Source organism: Oxyura jamaicensis, chromosome 4, assembly GCF_011077185.1.
Source record: "Oxyura jamaicensis isolate SHBP4307 breed ruddy duck chromosome 4, BPBGC_Ojam_1.0, whole genome shotgun sequence".
Taxonomy (NCBI): Eukaryota; Metazoa; Chordata; class Aves; order Anseriformes; family Anatidae; genus Oxyura; species Oxyura jamaicensis.
The window spans coordinates 46,678,908-46,697,806 of record NC_048896.1 but is presented as its reverse complement, the minus strand read 5'-3'; the positions used below and the strand labels follow the sequence as shown (position 1 = coordinate 46,697,806).

At 41.9% G+C, this 18,899-nt stretch overlaps 2 protein-coding genes and 2 long non-coding RNA genes across 8 annotated transcripts in view; 1 reads left to right on the top strand and 3 right to left on the bottom strand.

Annotated features, from left to right (window-relative positions):
• Window positions 1-8,446, top strand: part of NFKB1 (nuclear factor kappa B subunit 1) — a 57,101-nt gene extending 48,655 nt beyond the window's left edge. For 3 of the 4 annotated variants that reach the window (XM_035326339.1, XM_035326338.1, XM_035326337.1), the window contains exons 16-24: window positions 608-722; window positions 2,812-3,013; window positions 4,142-4,311; window positions 5,178-5,280; window positions 6,132-6,250; window positions 6,610-6,679; window positions 7,021-7,193; window positions 7,332-7,509; window positions 8,239-8,446. In XM_035326339.1, the coding sequence (XP_035182230.1) occupies window positions 608-722; window positions 2,812-3,013; window positions 4,142-4,311; window positions 5,178-5,280; window positions 6,132-6,250; window positions 6,610-6,679; window positions 7,021-7,193; window positions 7,332-7,509; window positions 8,239-8,426 (1,318 nt within the window). In that variant the 3' untranslated portion in view covers window positions 8,427-8,446. Of the gene's footprint in view, window positions 1-607; window positions 723-2,811; window positions 3,014-4,141; window positions 4,312-5,177; window positions 5,281-6,131; window positions 6,251-6,609; window positions 6,680-7,020; window positions 7,194-7,331; window positions 7,606-7,693; window positions 8,128-8,238 lie in introns of those variants that run through there. The other variant, XM_035326340.1, reaches the window with a different exon arrangement.
• On the bottom strand, window positions 6,575-10,828 carry LOC118167105. The gene is made up of 3 exons (XR_004750941.1): window positions 10,094-10,828; window positions 9,652-9,737; window positions 6,575-7,489 (listed from the first exon to the last, which is right to left on the bottom strand). It is a non-coding gene; the product is annotated as an uncharacterized LOC118167105 (long non-coding RNA).
• Window positions 10,829-10,931: 103 nt separating this feature from the next.
• Window positions 10,932-14,716, bottom strand: LOC118167104. Its single transcript, XR_004750940.1, has 3 exons — window positions 14,652-14,716; window positions 11,612-12,662; window positions 10,932-11,269 (listed from the first exon to the last, which is right to left on the bottom strand). It is a non-coding gene; the product is annotated as an uncharacterized LOC118167104 (long non-coding RNA).
• A 3,065-nt stretch (window positions 14,717-17,781) lies between these two features.
• The window catches only part of MANBA (mannosidase beta), a 45,418-nt gene continuing 44,300 nt past the window's right edge, over window positions 17,782-18,899 (bottom strand). For both annotated transcript variants that reach the window (XM_035326342.1, XM_035326343.1), the window contains exon 17: window positions 17,782-18,208. In XM_035326342.1, coding sequence (XP_035182233.1) covers window positions 17,984-18,208 — 225 coding nt within the window. In that variant the 3' untranslated portion in view covers window positions 17,782-17,983. The remainder of the gene's footprint in view (window positions 18,209-18,899) is intronic.

Genomic DNA, 18,899 nt, shown 5'->3' with positions numbered 1-18,899 from the left:
TTCAGCATGACATCTCTGGCCACTGCTGCAAATCCTGTGGCTGTTAGTCACCGGGCCCGAGGCCCTACTCATTTTTCTGTTTGAAAAGGAAGAAAAGAAAAACCCACAGAGCTGGGGAAACCCCCAAGGGAAAATCTGCTTGGGTGGTAGAGACTTGTGGAAATTCTGGAGGAAGGTTTTGACAGTAAGAGATGTTCATGCGCTGTGTAGTTCAAAACATTTTTTTTTAAAATGTTTTGGGGGGGGGGCAAAAAATCTGGCGATTTCAAACAAGTTCTGAGACGATTCTTACATGATAAAAAGATTTTACTTATTAGGCTAGTAGTTAAGTCATACTCAGGACCAGCAAAATCCAACCTGATTCTGCTTTTGTGACTGAAGGGTTAAACACAGCTATCTTCTGACTAGCCTTTTTTAATGTTGGGATTCATTTTAAGTGCTGCTTTTTAGTGCTGGATTCACAACTTCTAATAGTCAAATGTTTCTATCAGAATACAATCAGATGTACAACAAAATCTTAGAATTTATGTAATACATTTGAAAATACTTAAATAATCTGTTAAATATCTGAAAATAATCTGAAAATAATATTTTTGTTTTGTTTCAGTGTCCTTCATTTAGCAATTATCCACCTTCACAAGGAACTGGTTAAAAACCTCTTGGATGTGATCCCAGATTTGAATTATAACGACATTATCAACATGAGGAATGACCTTTATCAGGTATGCTGTTGTGGTGGGATAGGTGATGTTGGTCGTTCTGCCAGCAAAAATTGTGCTACTTACTGTCTTATTTTTCTTCTGGTCATTGGAGTGAGCCCAGATCAGACTGTAATGCAAACCAGCTGAGAAATTCAGAGGAACACAGTGACACTTTGTAAGGTGGTGGAAGAACAAGAGCATGTTTTCACTGTTTTAATTCGTAACTCTCCTTGACGTTGAGAGAAACATCTCCATGCGTTTATTGTAGAACAGACTCCATATACTAAATTCTTCAGTCCATGTCTTCATTACTTGGCTTGTCTGTTATTAAACCAGTGGTATGGATTACAGCCAATTCTGGGCTCTTTAAAACTTTTTAACATAGGATAACTCCGGATGAGTTGTCAGTTGCTTTGAAAGCTGTAACAAACTCTGCCTGTCCTGTAGCCCGGATGGTACCTGTGCCCATCATATGAGCACCAACATTTCATTTCTTGGTTCACAGTGTATCAGAAAACAAAGAAAAACATCCCCATATCTTTTACCTAGTAGGAAAAGAACTCTTAGCAGCCTGGCACAGTTCTCTCTCAATGTGATCTATGACACAGTCTGAGCTTTTTGTACTGTAACTCAGATGGGCTTTAAAAAGAGCTGTGGAATCCTGCCTGTAAAAGAAACTCTTTTCAAGTGTGTGCACCATTCAGTTGTCCCAAAGGGAGCCAGCTGGACTTTGCGTGGCAGCACTCGACATTTGTGTCATTTCCTTCTGTTCAGCTTCAAGCTGTAAATGGCAAAGCCAGGACTTTATACTACACAGATAATCCCAGAGGGTTTATTTTGACTTTTTTGTTCTCTTTCACATTTCATTTTTATGTTCATATAAAGGAAGTTTGAAATACGGAAGGCAATGAAAGCAAGAAGATTCTCAATTGAATTCTGTGTGCCCTCTGTTTAACAGAAATAGGAAGCAAAGCTGTGCTCCATGCAAGAAATAAATCTAACTGCCAGGACCTCAACAGCTGCTCTATTTCTACTTAAACCTTAGGCCAGTGATGGGAGGAAATGTAGGTTTAAGCCAGGATTTTTCTTCTCTACAGATATTCTGAAAGATGAATCCTACACGTATCCTGTAAATTTAGTAATTCATTGCAAATATGTTGGCAATTCTGTTAACAAACACAAGCTTATTCTACGGAGTTGGAATTAGTCCTTTTTATTAAGCATCTCTTAATGTCAGAATAATAAATAGGACAGAGATGCAATCTCTTGCGTTTTTTCAGATGATGTTAGTGTTAGGATTATGATTTCCCAAACCTCAGAGGAATGCCTTACTGTTAAATACATACATCTTTGACAATGTTATCCATGATGCTGTTTACTGGCAAGATGGTCAAGAATGCAGTATACAATCAACATTTGGAAATACTTGAGACGTCTCAGCCTGAGATCCTCTCAGTGCTGCAGGTGTCTTTGTGCAAAAATGGAAAACCTGCAAATAGAATCAGCTAGCTAGGCAAGATGCTGTGTAATCTGCACTTTGACAAATGCGCAGAACAGCAAGATTTTCTGTCTAGAGTCATTTTAAGGGATAAGGAGATCCTAAACCCATGTCTCAGAAGCTGCTTTTTAGGAACAAAATTAGAGTGGTTCAGTGAGAAAGGCAGACTTTAAGAGGTTCTAGAAAGCACGTGCACTCCCTCTGTGGCAGGAGCTTGGCTATGGGGCAGCTGGAAGCAGGGTTACAGCACCTGGGTACAGGAATTATCCCTGGGACCTTTCCCAAGTCCCTTGCACTGCAACTCCCAAATGGCCAGGTCAGTCCCCTGGTCTTAGAGAGTAGGCAATGTCTTTCTTCCTCCCAAAGTCTGAGTGCTGATGGCAGCAAGGTGGCTTTTACTTCACATAGAAACCCTGTAGTGTTCAGTAGAAATAGAAATAGAAATCTGTAGTGTACAATAGAAAAAAAAGTACACATGCGCAAACTTTTCAGCTGTGTGAGCTTTAAAGTGGAGTAAGATCTCACACGAGGGGATTATGTTGGGTTAAGAGATCTCTGGTCAGTGTTGTGGCTGCTGCTCATCCTCTCATGGCTCACTTCTGTCACTTCCAGACCCCCTTGCACCTGGCAGTAATCACAAAGCAGGCAGAGGTGGTGGAAGACTTGCTGAAGGCTGGAGCAGATGTCAGCCTTCTGGATCGCCACGGTAATTCTGCCCTACATTTAGCTGCTGCTGAAGGAGATGACAGGATTTTGAGTCTGCTCCTCAAGCATAAGAAGATACCTTCGATGGTCGACCTTTTCAATGGTGAAGGTAGGGAAGGATGACAGCTGTATTTTACACTTACCTACTAGATGAGCACACCACCATTTCTGAAAACAGTGCTTGAAAATAGCACCTTTACTCTTTGTGCACACAATAACCTTTGCTTTTATATGCCTGCAGTCACAGGTGAGAGAACATAGATGTGTAGGTTTTCTGGTTATACAGTACGTAATGATTGATAATGTCCATATTATGCAGTATGGATTTTAGCTTTTTGCTACTGTAGATATTTTAATCTCACAGAATTTCAAGCACTGTGTTCCTTCTGGCATGCCTTATATAAGCACTGTTTAAACATCCCCCCCCCCCACCTCCCTACCCCCCAAAAAAGAAGTGGTTCCTCCTCAAGTGAATGAAATCCCCTCAAAAATCATTTCTGGACTAGTGTCAAGTTTTACATCATCTGGCACTTTTTGACCATGCCAAATTAGATCTTATAAAATACCCACAAACACCCAAGTCTCCCACTTTTCATTGGCACAGGTCATTTGAAATGAGTACTCTTGTACTACCTGGTAAAAATGTCTGACTTAGAGTATCATTATGTGATTTAAAAACCTGTGTTAAGATCCTCAGAAGGGTTATTTATTTATTTATTTATTTATTTATTTATTTATTTATTTATTAAACTATAAGGCTTTATTATTCTCTTTTTGAGCCACCATGGTTGATTTTGGGGTGACAGGGCTGTGTGACCTTATAGAAGCATCATTTATTCCTCAGTATGTTTCTAGAAGGGATTTAATCTCCTTTAAGGCAAAAAGATGGTCTAGGTGAGCTCTTTAGTTCCCCCCCTTCTGTTCCACCTTCCAATTTGCTTTTTTTTGAGTATCCCCCCCTTCTGTTCCACCTTCCAATTTGCTTTTTTTTGAGTATGGCATTGAGTCACCATCAGCAACACAACTAGTTCCAGTTTATGCCCAAAGAACATTTTTACTAACACTATATTTAGTACATAGACAAGCAAAGTAAGTCACTTGTGCTCAGGTAACTACACTAATTCTGTCATTTTACAGACTCTTTTAAGATATGCAGCCAGTTAAGAACTGGTAATTCTGACATTTCTGTACTTTTCAAATATTAATGCACACAATGAATGGGTTTTGTGTTGTGTAGGTCTCTGTGCAATTCACATGGTGGTGATGGCAAACAGCATGTCCTGCCTCAAACAACTGATCGCTGCTGGAGTTAATGTCAACGCTCAGGAACAAAAATCTGGACGAACTGCATTGCATTTAGCTGTTGAACTGGAGAACATCCCTTTGGCGGGCTACCTGTTGCTTGAGGTGAGGGCAGAATTCCTTTCTCCCAGGTCTCACTTACGTATTTTAAAAGCCTCAAAAATATGCCAGTGCTTCTGTGGAACAGAAGTAATGCTTTTTTCTGTTTATTGACTCAAGTGCCTAAATGGGGATAATGGCAAAATTATTGCTGATGTTATTACTTGTTGAGCACTGCTGATGAACCTTTTGTGTAAGTTGAGGAATGCAGTTTGTGACCCTGACCTTACTGCATGTGGCATGTTTAATTTGCACCGCAAAACCCCAGCAGCCCACGAACCCACTCGGGACCAAGTGAACCACTTAGCTTTGCCAGGTGGAATGAGTATACAGATGTGCACAGAGAGATAGCTGTGTGTATCCATAAATATTTTTCTCACCTCTTTAACACCTCGATCTTAGTGTGCTTAATTGTGCACACCCACCACTCACCACGGTAGCTCCTGGGTATCTGCACAGATGTGCTGCTACCAGCCTGTCTGCTCTCCTGAAGGGCAGTGGGAAGGCAGAGTTCAGCACCCTCTAAATGCTGCAGGTAATCAGATAATAGTTTTATTATTTTATTATCTGATTATTATTACGGGATGCAAAGTGGCTTTTGAATTTCATCTACCTGACCTATTTGGGTTGATACACTGTTGTCTCCTGCCGCAGTTCTTGAGTGCACAACTACCATCTATTTTTGTGTGCAGAGAGTTGTAGTTACTTTCTAATTAATTCCTTCTTTTCGTACAATGATTAGAGTTTTTATGCAAACAGGCGTGGAATGGTGCTTATTTGCACAGTAGCAATGTTTATGGAGACACGAGGCTCTGCAACTGTATTGTATAAATGAATAGCACTTTTCTTTTTCTCTTGCAACAACAACTTAGACTGATGTAGACGTGAACAGCACTACATATGATGGGACAACACCTCTTCACATAGCAGCTGGAAGGGGCTCTACAAAATTGGCAGCAGTTCTCAAAGCAGCAGGTATGGCATCAGATATTTGCAGGAGCATTTTCTTTAACTGTGGCAGTTCAGGGTAAGAGGCTGCACACAGAAAAGAACAGAACAGGTCAGAGCAGAAGACAAATGTTAAAGACGAAGGATTGTGTCTCCACGGTGAAGTCCTACTTTCAGGTGCTCTGCTACTCTTTAGCACCATCTAATGGCTAAAAGAGGCAGAATAGTCATGGAAAAAACACCTCCCAAGCACTCTTGAAAGCTTTCAAGCATGTCTTGTGTATTTTTTTTCTATCTGAAGAAACAGAGACCTTGTTACATAGTTGGGATAAGGGCTGGACTGCTGTAAAGACAGAGAACGAGATCTCTGAAACATAAGCTTGTTAGTGTCTCCTATTTCATATCACTGTGGTAGCGTTGAGTATTTATTGGAGCATTTTTTCAGTTCTCTTTAGACCCTTAATAACTGAGTTTTCTCCTTTGACACAGAACTTCCAAGCCTCCAAGTGCTCTGACTGTGTGCTTGGTCTTTTAATAATATTCATACTTTTCTCTGACACTACAAAAAGAAGCACCATAACACTGCTTCAGGATGTACACGGCCCTGTGAGCTAAGAACAGGACTGGAAGTCAGTTTATATAATCAAAATCTTTCTTTGGGCCTTGACATGCAGCTTGCCATTTCCTCCCTGTATAACAGAGAGTTGCATTTTTACAGGGATGCGACAGTATTTAACTTCAGCTGATTGAAAACATTGTTTGCTGACTTAAACTGCGCTTGAGTAGCTAACTTAGCAGATTTGCAATTCAAAACTTAGAATACATATTTTAAGTATTGAAGCATTTTCTTAGGAGTTTCTTGCACCCTTGTTTTCCAGGTGCAGATCCTCACATTGAGAACTTTGAGCCACTGTTTGATCTAGAGGATATGAAAGATGATGATGATGAAGGAATAGTACCTGGGACAACACCACTGGATATGGCAGCCAATTGTGAGGTATGTGATCCTTCCTCTACTGTTTTGTTTTGCTTTTTTAAAATATTAGATGATAGTTCAGCTCTCCCCCCCAGTTCTTTTAATTTCTTCCACAGTCATTTAAATGTTTACAAACTACTGGAGCACCTGAACTGACATCAAAAATAAACTTACTGAGCCACAAAAAAAATGAAAATAATAAAAATGATAAAATAAAAAAAATAAAAAATGAAATAACAATGGAATTGTATTGGAAGAAAGCCCCAGTTTGCAGACTACTTTTGTTGAACAGGATTGTATAAACAATACTCTGCGACCTGTCAAGATAAGGGACAAATAACCAGGTTTTGCTAAATACTGACTTTAATGTATTCTCTTAGGTGTACGACATATTAAATGACAAGCCTTACAAACCAGAAGCAGCAGTTTCAAAGGACTTACTGACACAAGGTATCATCTGTAAAGATAACTTAACAATATCCCTCACGTAATTAACAGCTGAGTAGTGAAAGCATATTTGCAGAAGAAATAACCCCACCCTTCCTTCTAAGTGAGCTGGGGAGGGAGAAGAGGGATACCCTTCCCCACACACACATCCTTAGAAGGAGCACGATTCTGAAAAGAGGTAGGTCACAAGGACACAAGGTAGTAAATTTTCAAGATTACACCAATATCTTAATAAACACCAACGGACACTAAAACAGATACTCTTTAATTTGCCTTTGTTTCTGCTTAGAAATGAACTGGTGCATGATTCGTATAAATAATAAACGTATTTCTCTGTTCCCCAGGACATATAAGAGAGCTGAATGAAAGCGTCAAGATGCAGCTTTGCAAAGTATTGGAAATATGTGACCCAAGCAAAAACTGGTTTACTCTAGCACAAAAGCTGGGTCTTGGCATACTTTGTAACGCCTTCAGGTTGTGCCCTTCCCCATCAAGGACTCTGCTAGATAACTATGAGGTAATGTGGCTGTTACAGCTTATAAGGAACATACTGCTGTGTGCTGAGTGTCATCTTCCTGCATGGTGCAACAGTGTGGCCCTTTGGTTTTAGCTGGCCTGGGTGGTGCTGAGCGTTTGCTGTCATCATCTCTCTTAGGTTTCTGGTGGTACAATTGAAGAGCTGAGTGCTGCTTTGAGACAGATGAATCACACGGAAGCCATTGAAATCATTCAGAATGCACAATCCATCTCACAAAGGCAGCCTCACCAGGAGGACAACACAGTAGAAGCTCTTCTTTCATCATCTCCACCCACCTTTGCAAAGAGAGACACAGGTAAAACTGACAGCAAAACATCCAGAGCTTCAAACCATTTTTTACTCCCCCGTGCCTGGCCATGTTAATTAATGAAAACATTTGTTTCCTCTTGATGCCCTGTTCAAAAAGGCCAGTTCTGCTGCCAGCACCCTAATGTAGACATTCGCGCTACATGCAAATACCGTAGATCTGGTGGAAAAAAGCAAACACACAGTAACTCCATCCTAGTCTAACCTTACCCTTTATAGAACATTGTTTGTTCAGGCATGGAATGAGTGTTCACACCTTTCAGAACTGTGCTTGTACATATTTGCCTCTTTAGCTTAATTTAACACCTTAGCCTCTTTAACCCCTTAAAGAGGGGTTCTGCTGCTTTGCAACACAAATGGATTGCATTAAGTATTTTTTTTTAAAACAGCTGTTCTGAAAAATACTACTGAACTCTGTAATATGGTGACCAGTGTTTGAGTCATACCAGGACCTCATCACACCTTCAGCTTGGATATGGCTCTCTTGCAGTCAGACACTCCTTTTGGGGACCTTGCACAAATGGCTTCTGCTGCTGATCACATGCTCTGGTCAACTAGAAGTGTCTAGCACAGCTTTTCCTATTGCAATATCTAAAGCTGCAGTTATTTTCCTATACAAGAGCTTTAACCTAGTGGGTTGTATTCCTCTATTTTTTCAGGACATTGCTGAAGCAAAGCAAACTGTAATGCATTTCCCTTCCTACTCTCTCTCTTTCAGGTGAAGTTTACAATAGCAAATTTCAAGACAACGAAAGCACATGCGACAGTGGTGTGGAGACCTCCTTCCGCAAACTGAGCTTTACTTACTCAGACTCTCTGAACAGCAAGTCATCAATAACACTCAGCAAAATCAACCTTGGCTATGGACATGAAAGCTCAGTGCAAAGCCATTATATAGCTAACTAGCAATACTCCATTAGCAACATGCAGATACAAGAACAACTGTGACACTTAGAATTACACCGGCACCATCCTGGCCAGAGGGAAGTAAATTCACAACCAAAAACACTCTGGAGGAACCACACACGAACCTGAACCAACAGGAACTTCAGTGTGCGACACCTGGCCATTGCTTCCCTCCTCAAGTGCATTTAATTTTATTCACTTAACAAGCCATGTACCAGAACCAGGGCTCTACTGCCACATCAATACACAGGACCAGACACTGAATGACTGATGGAGCTCTCCTGGCATGTGAGGATTTTCTTTTATAGACGAAAGTCACTCCTTGTTAAAGCATAATAGCAACTCACTTAATACAAAGAGGTAAGGCGCACAGAGCAATCAAAGGATAGCTTCTAGCTGCTCCCTTCATAATTTTTGCAGCACACTTGTCTGAAAAAAAACTCATAGAATGACTGGCAAAGAAAAATCATGACTTCAATTGCAGCAATGACAACTCAGAGAGAAAAGAGAATCCTAAAGCAAAGAATCTTGTATAGTTCAAATAATGTATTTAAACTTAACTTTTGTGCCTCTTATTCAAAAAGAAAAAAAAGTTCGGCATTTTCCTACTTGTAAATATTTTTTTATATCAGTTCCTTTCAAAAAAAAAAAAAGAAATCTGTGCTTTTTAAAAGCTTATTTTTATTTTACTTTTATAATAAAAACCCAAAATGAAATCCCTTGTCTACACTTGCTGTCATTTTTACATCTTTCAAATAGGGTTACTGAAGATTTAGCATTTCAGTTTTACAAATTGATACCAAAATAAGCTGATTTCACAGTACTAAAATAAATGAAGGGTAGAAAGCCACTTGTCTTCAAGTTTGAGTATCTTTTACAGGTTGAGACCAGGAGCATCAGCTACTGCTGAGCATCTGTGCTTTAGAACTAAGCCTCTGATTCGTGGTCTTGGTTAGATCTTGTCGCGTAATTATGGCAGCACAGAGCCATTTATACTGAAACCAACATGGGAGCATCTCAACAAAACCATAGAGATGGTTCTTCCTTGGGCTATCTAAAAACTCCTCTATGACTGTGTGACTGTGTTCCTGAGCAGTATTTCTTTTTGTTTCATGGTAATTGCAGTGAGTGAGGTGGCTTACAGATGTTGGCCCTACTAAGTATACAGAACAGGCATCAGATTTCTTTATGAGCACGCAAAGCACCGTTATACCGTACCACTTACTTGTGGTCAGCTGTCTTGACACAGAGGTGGAGCTCTGACAGTGGTGTTCTTGGTTCACAGCAGTCTTCAGTAACCTGGTGTAGTTCCTGAGAAAAGTAATCAAAATAAACCTTGAGGATTTTTACTTTTTTATCAGTATTATTGGCTGTAATGAATTAAGCCATGGTCAGTGGAAAAAAACTTGTGAAATAATTTCATATGCGGTTGAATTACATCCAGAGAAACAGGATGCAGAACAGCAGAAATACCATGCTTTCTTTTAGTTGCTGTCTGTATAACCTACAGATGCAGTGTCATTGGTGAGTGGAGTTTTGTTCAATGAAGGTAGTTGTCTGTTGCATTCCAACTGCAACTATTTTTTTTATGCAGAAACAGTAAAACATCTCATGTCCTGGGGTGGAAAAGCTTTTTCAGCCCTATCAGTGTTTCTGAGTCAACGTACCTTCTACTGTCACATCATTTCCAGCACAGCTCAAGGGGACGGTGGAGACTTCCATCAAAGTTTCTACAATCTTGCAGGTCACCAGGGCAAGCTGTCTGTTGATGAGCACCTTTTTGCCTTACTTCTGGCCCTGTTCTGCTTTTAAACCCGCAGAAGACGCTTGGGTCTGTTTTTTATTTACGTACTTCATGGCCAAATGCTGTATGACTGTTATTCATCAGGTGAGTGATCATGCAACGAACAGCAGGAGAGCTGTCTGAGGCCCCCCATATTCATATACTGTAAATGCCATGCCGGCTTCTTCCCTTGCAGTCCCTTTGAAGCAACTCGGTTTCAGTCTATTTAACAAAACAGGCTTCAAACTTTTTTTTTCTTTGGTTTAGCAATAGAAAAATATTAATTTAAAATCATTCTCACTAACTCAAACAGGAACACTCAACTTCTATGTGACAGAGTAAGGTCATGCAATACACCAGCTTTTCCCATCTCCTTTAACCCGAGGTACTTGATGGATGTGCTGCAGCCACACAGTTTGTCAGGAGTAGGCAAGAGCAGGAGGCAGAACCCACCAGCAAGCACAGGGCACACTAAGCGTCCTGACACCTAGTAGGAGACGCATTTCTTTTTGTGTCTTTCCAGTCTGGCAGAGGGAACTTAGCAGAGAGCCCACTGTTTACCTCAATCAGCTCAGTTTAAAGAAAATGCCAATACAGGCAGGCAGCTTTGTGCTTTCTGCCTTACCCTTTTATCCCTGTTGGTAGGTGGTCAGTCTGTACAGGGCATGCTGCCTTGTGCTGCTGGCACCTGGAAGGAGGCCAGCACCACACCGGCATGGGAGTGCCGGAGCACACTGCTGCCTCCTTGCAGCTGTGAGGAAGAAGCAAGCACACAGAGGAACTGCGCTCTGCAAGACAAAGTACAAGCAGTGCAGACAAGTCTTAACAGAAACATGTAGAGCTGCTGTGTAACAAGTAACTACTACGTAACAAGTAACTACTACAAGAGACTGATATGCCTCATTAGCTGTCCTCAGACACAGATTTATCCTTACATCTGGAGCAGAAAGAAGTGCTATTCCTGCTTCCCAATGACACAATAAACCAAAAAAACAGGCCTGCAGGAGCCTGGGAGCTCAATGCCCGAGTGCTCCTGTCTAGAACTGGGTCATACAGAAACCTGTCTCAATCGGCACAGTAAATTCAAGTGTGGACCTCACTACACCCCTCAGGCCTAGGTATTGTCCCCATCTACTCCATAATACCTCTGAGGAAAAAACATTGAGAACTGTGAGTCACTGAAGTTTCCAAAAGCTAAGAGTAAGTTGGGGTTTGTTTATTATTTTAAACAGTATTTTAAATGTTTTTTTTCTGTTCTGAACAGACAGAGCAGAATTTCTGGAAGTTATATTTTTTTCCTCATCAGAACTTACAGGAAAACAACCCCAGCTGTCACACTCCTGTGTACTCAGAGCAGGGTCCCTCTGCACTGTGGCTGGATGAACTGGAGTTATACAGAAACCTGTCTCACTCAGCACAGTAAGTTTAAGTGCAGACCTCACTACACCCTGCAAGCCTAGGTATTGTCCCCATCTACTCCATAGTACCTCTGACGAAACAAGAGGTTCTGGGCTATAGAAACAAGGCCCACACTGCAGAGCTCTCTTCTAACATCACTGTGCAGGAAGCCTGCTGTGCACTTCCATTAGCAAATAAAACACCAGAGATATGACCAAAACCAACAACAAACAGATCCTAACAAGCCTGCATTGCAGTTTTGTCCCTCTGAGTGCTAGTCACACTTGGCAGAGAACGCAGAGATTGAGCTGGAAATGCTTGCAATGCTCTAAGGGATCAATACGAAAAAAAGAAAGGCTACTTAAGTAAGCTTTTTCTCCTGGTCCGTAGGGAGATGTAACATTTGGGCATCCTCAACCAAGTTTATTATTAACGTATAAATAAGTTACAGCGAGGATCAAAATCTGAAATAATTCTAAACAATCTGCGCTTGTGGTAATTGGGATTTGCTGCATTATTTTGCTACTGCACTACAGTAACAGACACCAGAAACTTGTGGAATGGAGCAAAAATAGATTGACAACAGAACTCTACACATCTTCTCTATGTTTGGTGTAGAAAGGACTATTCAGGAAGTTCAACTGACCCTTATTTTTTAGAGTCGCTGCCACAGCTGTAAGTTTCCTGTGTTGTCTTATGATGTATTTAGAGACTGGAAAGCTAAATGTGATAGTGCAAAGTTATAGGCAGCATTCAGAGATTCTGTAGACTGTGGAGAAGATCTTACTTGCATGTAGTGGTATAGGAAGCACCTTTTCTCCCTTCTCTGGGTCCATGAAGTGCTGTTTACCTGTGTTTAAGGAAAAAGAGCAACTCCCCCTCCCTTGGAGTGACAAGAACAATGATGACCATTCATTAGCTGAAGATACAATGATCAACACTCACCCAACAGCTTCCAGCTCTTCTGGAGCACACACTTGTTAAATTAGAGCAGTTCTGGAATGACCAACAAAGGCTTTGTCCAAATTTTTGCTGGATTCAGAAGATTCGTACTGCTACAAGCAAAAACAGCACGAGTTAATCCCAGGAGACGCTTCTCTGTATTTAGGGCTATGAAGTAGTCTGATGGCCCACTTAGAATTATGCTGCAGTATGTACAAAGCCTGTAGAGCTTTTAAATGAGTCTATGAGAAAACCAAATGCTGTAAAAAACATTCAGCCATCCATTTACCCTCACTGCTTTCACAATACAGAAGAGTGCAGGCAGATCTGTGGACCATTGCACACTGCAAACACTTGAGACTAACTTAACTTCAGCTACCCGTGGCCTAGAGCAGCAGCTGCCAACACTCCGAGTGAATCAGCACACACACACACACACACACACACACCCCTCCACCCCACTCTGGTACGCTCTGGTTAGCAGCTGATGTTTTCCAGGAAGACAGGAGCATGACTAACGATTCACTGTTAGATGTGCAATCACCTTACTATCTTTTTGTCTTCACCGTCCCAGGCGAGAAACACTTTTGGCCACAGCACAAACCAGGATCTGTGGCCAGGACACCTCCTAGCTGAGCAGCAGGCAGCTCGCTACACAACACACATCGCTGTCCGGAGCGCTGGGCTTGCCTCCGGGAAGCGCCTCTGCTATCCTCAGCGCCTCACCAGCCTCGCAGCCAGGCAGCCCTGCCCTACCACAAACACAGAACGGCTCCTAGCAGGAGATCCAGCTCTCCAGTTCTTTCCCAGGAAACCACCTGGGGGCTGGCTCACACCGCTGCTCCTTTACAGCTGCTGGGGAAGTGAGCTGGAGCCTGCAAGGCTGGGGGCTTAAATCCTGGTACACCCGCGTGCTAGCAGACAAAATCAGTGGGGCAGCGTGCCCAGCATGCCAGAGCATTACTGCTTTGCTGTAACTGTTTACCACAGGATCACTATAAAGAAAGAAGAGAGACAAGCTGCAGTGCTGGCAAAAACCCTGCGATTATGATGTCTGCAAGGAGCTATCAGAGGCCAGCACTTCAGGTTTTGATTTCTCACCACTCTAAAGAAAGTTTCAGCACCTGTATCTCAACAGCATGCTTCCACCAGGCCAACAGCTCTACGTTATTTGGAGCTCCTGTGCTGGATCACCCAGCCATTCACCAGCCCAGACCCACAGCCCTTCTACCCTGTGGTAACATCCCTTCTGCCACAGCCATTTCCCCACAGTTGGTCAGGTCACCGCAGCCAGCCACAACTTAAAAATCTACACAAAGAAAGGGCACTACTGCACTTTTCTTGATGGGCTCTGTGAGAGCAATTTCAAGATCAGCTTCCAAGTCCAGAGCAGACTGAAGATAACTGAAGGTGGCTCTGCTGTACATCTCCAAAGGCAAAAGGGGCACTACAAGACATAAATGTGCAGAAGACATGCCTCTAAAGCAGAAAACCAGTCCAGGCCCCAAGCTATGCAAACAGCAGGTAACACCACAGAATGACAAAGAGCTCTGCACTTAGGGAGGAATTCTAGATACACGCTTCCTTCTTAGAAATCAGTTGTAGAAAACTCCGAAAAGCTTCCAAACAAGTGTTTGTGATAAATCAGAGCAAAATATACCTTCTTGTATGGCAGAAATTATCAGCAGAGAGGTGCCTTCTGCAGCTCTCCATCAGACAGACCATTTCTGCACGTCCTGAATGAGTTCAGAGCAAAATCAGTGCCAGAGACCAGTTTGGGGACAATAAACTAATCAGCATCATACAGCTTTCTACCAAAACCCGTCTCAAGTTCTGTTGTGGAAGGGGGTTTTTGTTCCTGCTGAAGGGGACTCTGACTGCTGCTTTTGTCATTTGCGGAGAACAGCCCAGAGGGAGCCCGGTGGGCAAAAAGCTTCCACCCTCCTGTCCATTAGCAGAAGCCATCAGCACAAACTAACCCAGTGACCCCTTGAACAAAGAATCACAAGACTGCGCCTTCAAAGAATACTAATGAGGCTATTCCCCTCTCCTGTTGCCACCAATAATTTAAGGACACTGAGGACGAGCACCACGGCACTTACCAGGCCCATTTCCTAGTCCTCCTGCTGCTGATCCCCAGCCCATCAGATACACCTAGCCATACAAGCACAGCTGAGCAGCAGCAACAGCACTCAGGTGGCTACGGGTGATGGGAGATACAATGGATACTCTGAAGATCGCCTTGTTGTTGCATTCCTGTCTTTGCGTGACCTGAGAAAAAGGCAAAACAATCTAATTAAGTACATCACGGTATGGAACAGCCAAAGTACTAAGGGGAAACAGACAACCAAGGTAGACGTTACAGCCACTGCTGTGCTGGGGAGACAGGAAATAGCACCTGTAAATACAAACCTGCTGCAATACTGTTAAACCAAAGGAATATATCAAGGATATTAAGACAATAATGGAAGGGAACTTCCCCCATTAATTCTGCTTTCAGACCAGGAATTTGGCTTAAGCAATTGCAAATCTTTGATTACAGTATGAATTCAAGTTTTCTAGTGAGAAAGAATGGACACAAGCTTTTTAAGAGCCTCTGACCTTCAAAACTAATAATTAAAAAGTTCTCTTAACCTTTTTATGTCCATCCAGTAACTTAAAAAAAAAAAAAAAAGAAAAAGAAAAACAGCAAAAACCATCTTACAGAAGAACGCTCCTCTGTATACTGCTGCTGATGGGCACGGGTTGCATGGCCACTTCATTCAGTGCTGAAGAACCACATCATATTCTTTCATGATTTTACCTGAAATTCATGGCAGGCTAAACAAGTTCACAGCTATCCAAATTCCTGGTTGATGGCTTCCAGAGATCAGAAAGATCTTTTCTATGACTCTGAAACTTTATTTATATTCCAAAATGCACTTAGAACAAATATCATTGGTCTTAAGATAGTCCTTTCAATATCCTTTGAAGTAATTCTGTCGGTTTTATTTGTCTGACACTATTAAGTGTCATTTTGAAACTCCAGCTAGATTTCCTGGAGACATTTCTACGTCAATGCAAGACAAAGACATTGACCAACCTGTTATTTTCCTAAGACGCTGCAGTAATATTTTATTAATAATAATATTTCATGTTTTCTGCACAGCAGTTGCACTTCTCCATCCTTACCTTATCCAGACTCTGTTGCTGTTTGGATCCCACTTGATCCCAGGATACTGCAAAAAGTATGTATTTTTCTTATATTGTTGGCCCAAGATGCCTCTTGGGGAACTCTGAAGTGCTGTCATTGTGCGCATGCATTTTCCAACTGTTCTGTTTTATTCATGGCTATAATTTTCCCTATTTTTTTTATATAATCTATAAATACTCACACATACACACATGCATATTTTGATTAGTTTTGTGTCTTCTTTTAATTAGAACAACTCTTTAATCAGAAAAGCTCTCCTTATCTGTTCTGATTACCTACAAAAGCATTTGTAAGAACTTCCATTCATCATTTCCCTTTTATGTCCAAGTTCTTCCTCTTGCTCAGGACTAGGTCAGTTTTGGTTAATGAACCATTCAAAACCAGCCACAGATCACCGAGCATCAGTCAACACGCTCATCTGTTTGCCATTAAAGCTGCCGTCACTGCAACAAAGCAGCCCTTCATTTCAGATCTGCAGACTGCCCAACAAATGGGACACACAAGCACCCTCCAGACCCCAGCACGAGTAGCACACGTCACCCACACGGTGCTTTCACTGCGACAGCGGACATCCCCAGCGCAGTTTGGTCAAGCACTTTCTGCTCTGAAGTGCCGATTCTGCTCGGTGTGCAGGACAACGTGGCCACACTGTGGCAGGTTCCCTGTGGAACCCCAGCAAGATCCCAGCTGCATGTCAAACCACGTCAGACACACAAGGCCAATGTTTAGCAACCTGCCCGTGGCACACCTCCACAGCCTGGACTTGATGAGAGCCACATCTCCAGCTTTTGGCTCCGCAGACTGCTACAGCCCCCCTTACTCTGAAGCACGTTTTCTTTGTATCAAATGCCTGAGTGAGACATTTCCATGGGAAATCAAAACATTTTAAAAACAACTTGTTCAAAAACAGAGTAAAAGGTGAAGCACCGTTACTCTGCATGGCCTAAGGAGCATTGCGTGCCACCAGATCTCATCATGAGTAAACACTGTCTCCTACTGGGAACCCACACACTGAGATGTTTAAGATATTCAGGTTTTGTTTTGATGATATCCATATCATATTTTACAGGTAACACGCACAAGAGGTTAAAAAACACAAAACAAAACATAAAACCTAATCATGACACAATTTTCTTGATAAATGAAATGAAGCCAACCCCTCTGGAAGGAGAGGAGGATCAGTGTGGGTCACAGGCCACACATGAGGGATACTAGGAGGTAATACAACAGCTGTGCAGAGATGTGTGAGTGACAACAGCAGCCCCTGCACTGTGCCTGTAGTAGAGAAAAGGGTGCCATTTGTAAGACTGCGATCCTCACACATGACCATTTCTTCTCTCTAGTGCTTCCTTTCTCTTTGCACCTTTGGCCAACTCTTCTCCTCTCCCTTTTCCCACAGCCAGGCACGTCTCATACCACGCCACGTTATCCAGGATCCCACACAACAGCAGCCTCTTCCCTGACAGCTGCAGTCACAGACAAAGCAAGATGCAGAGCTCTCAAGGTTATTGCTCAATGTTGCATTAGAAGAGAGAAGAAAATGAGTCTTATATTTGATTCCCCTTTGGAAAGCGGGAACAGATCTGCTGATGTCTGACCAGGCAGCCCAGATGTGAGGCCTAGATGGAAGCCTACCTTGCAGGAGGCAGGTGGAACACCTGCCCCGAGTGACTGCCATAGATCAGAACAGGACTAGCAAAGATGAATCAAGTGGGAGCAGGGTGAAGAAAGACATCATCCAACTCCTTTGGTGTGTCAGTGGAGGTGGTCTCAGCTTCACTCCCTGCCCTTCCTCCTTACCCCCAGGATACCTTGTGGTTATCCTACCATGAAATTCACTTCTGAGTATACTGAAACTGGAAAAAATATGGATTTTTACAAACAGGGTGTGGAGGTACGCATTTGTCCTGCCTCTTACGAGATATTCATAACCTAATGATTCCTCTCAAGTGAATTGGAGGACTCAAGCTAGCTCTCTTGCATCAGCTGACCCCACCCATTTTATGTGGGGCATATTTTTCCAGTTACCTGAGAAAGCCTTACTTTCAATGCATCATATATATTATAATCAAGCTTTGTTGTTGGTTTACATTGAACCAACTGTTAAAATTCACACATGACAGGAACAGACAATATATTCTCCAGTCAGCTCATCTCATACATCACTTCTACTCGAGTCAAATTCTTCTGAGTTTTTCCTCTTCCTGTTCCACTTCTTTCTTTCACACTAGAAAGAAATCCTCAGGTAACATCCATCAGAGATGTCAAGGTGAGCGACTTTTCTAGCTCTTCAGCACTGGTAGGCTCCCAAGGATAAAACACAACCACTTTCTTTTTTTCGATCATGAGGAAACCATTGTCACTAAATCTGCCTTTTATACTCCCTACATCCAGAGTCACAAAAGGAGCAATTGCAGTGGTCTGGAGATCAAATACATAAATGTCATCTTGTTGGGATACAGCAGCCTGGAAGAAAGAAAAAATGAAATAATAAATAAAGTTTATCAAAATTATTTTTCTCTTCTAATTCTCTTATTAAAATATATACCGGAAAAACAGGTTAAGCCAACAGGTTTAATATATAGGAATCATGCAAAAACTGCAAACACTGGTTATAGCCTTCCTACAGAATACTACAGATTGTGAAAAAATGCCATGGACTGTTATAACTTCGCTATTTTCTGTTGAAAATAACCTAATAAATGGTAATCTGATTTGTACCTAGTACTATCCTATACTTAACTGCAGTGATAGAGGTTTGCCCTTTTACCAACATACTTCACCCATAACCTATAAATTCACACTCTAAAGTAGTTGGTTGCACATAGATGCAAAAGATGATAGAAGTCACAGTAACAGGCAGTCACCTCATCTTAATGGAACAGGGCTGCGAAAGCTTTACGCTGCGTTTAGAAGGCAGCTATGTTGTAAAATACCAGGACGAGGTTTAATGCTTTGTATTAAGTTCTATGAGTAGTTAATCTCTCTGAGGTTTTAAAGCACAACCAGGATGCATTTTCAAGGAGCAGTCTCTATTCCCCATCATAAAACATTATGCCACATCATTTTCAAATACTCAGTGGCTACATGTAGAAAGCAAACAAGTGCAGAAAACACACAAAACACAAAGAAAAACAATACTATTAGCTTTTAAGAA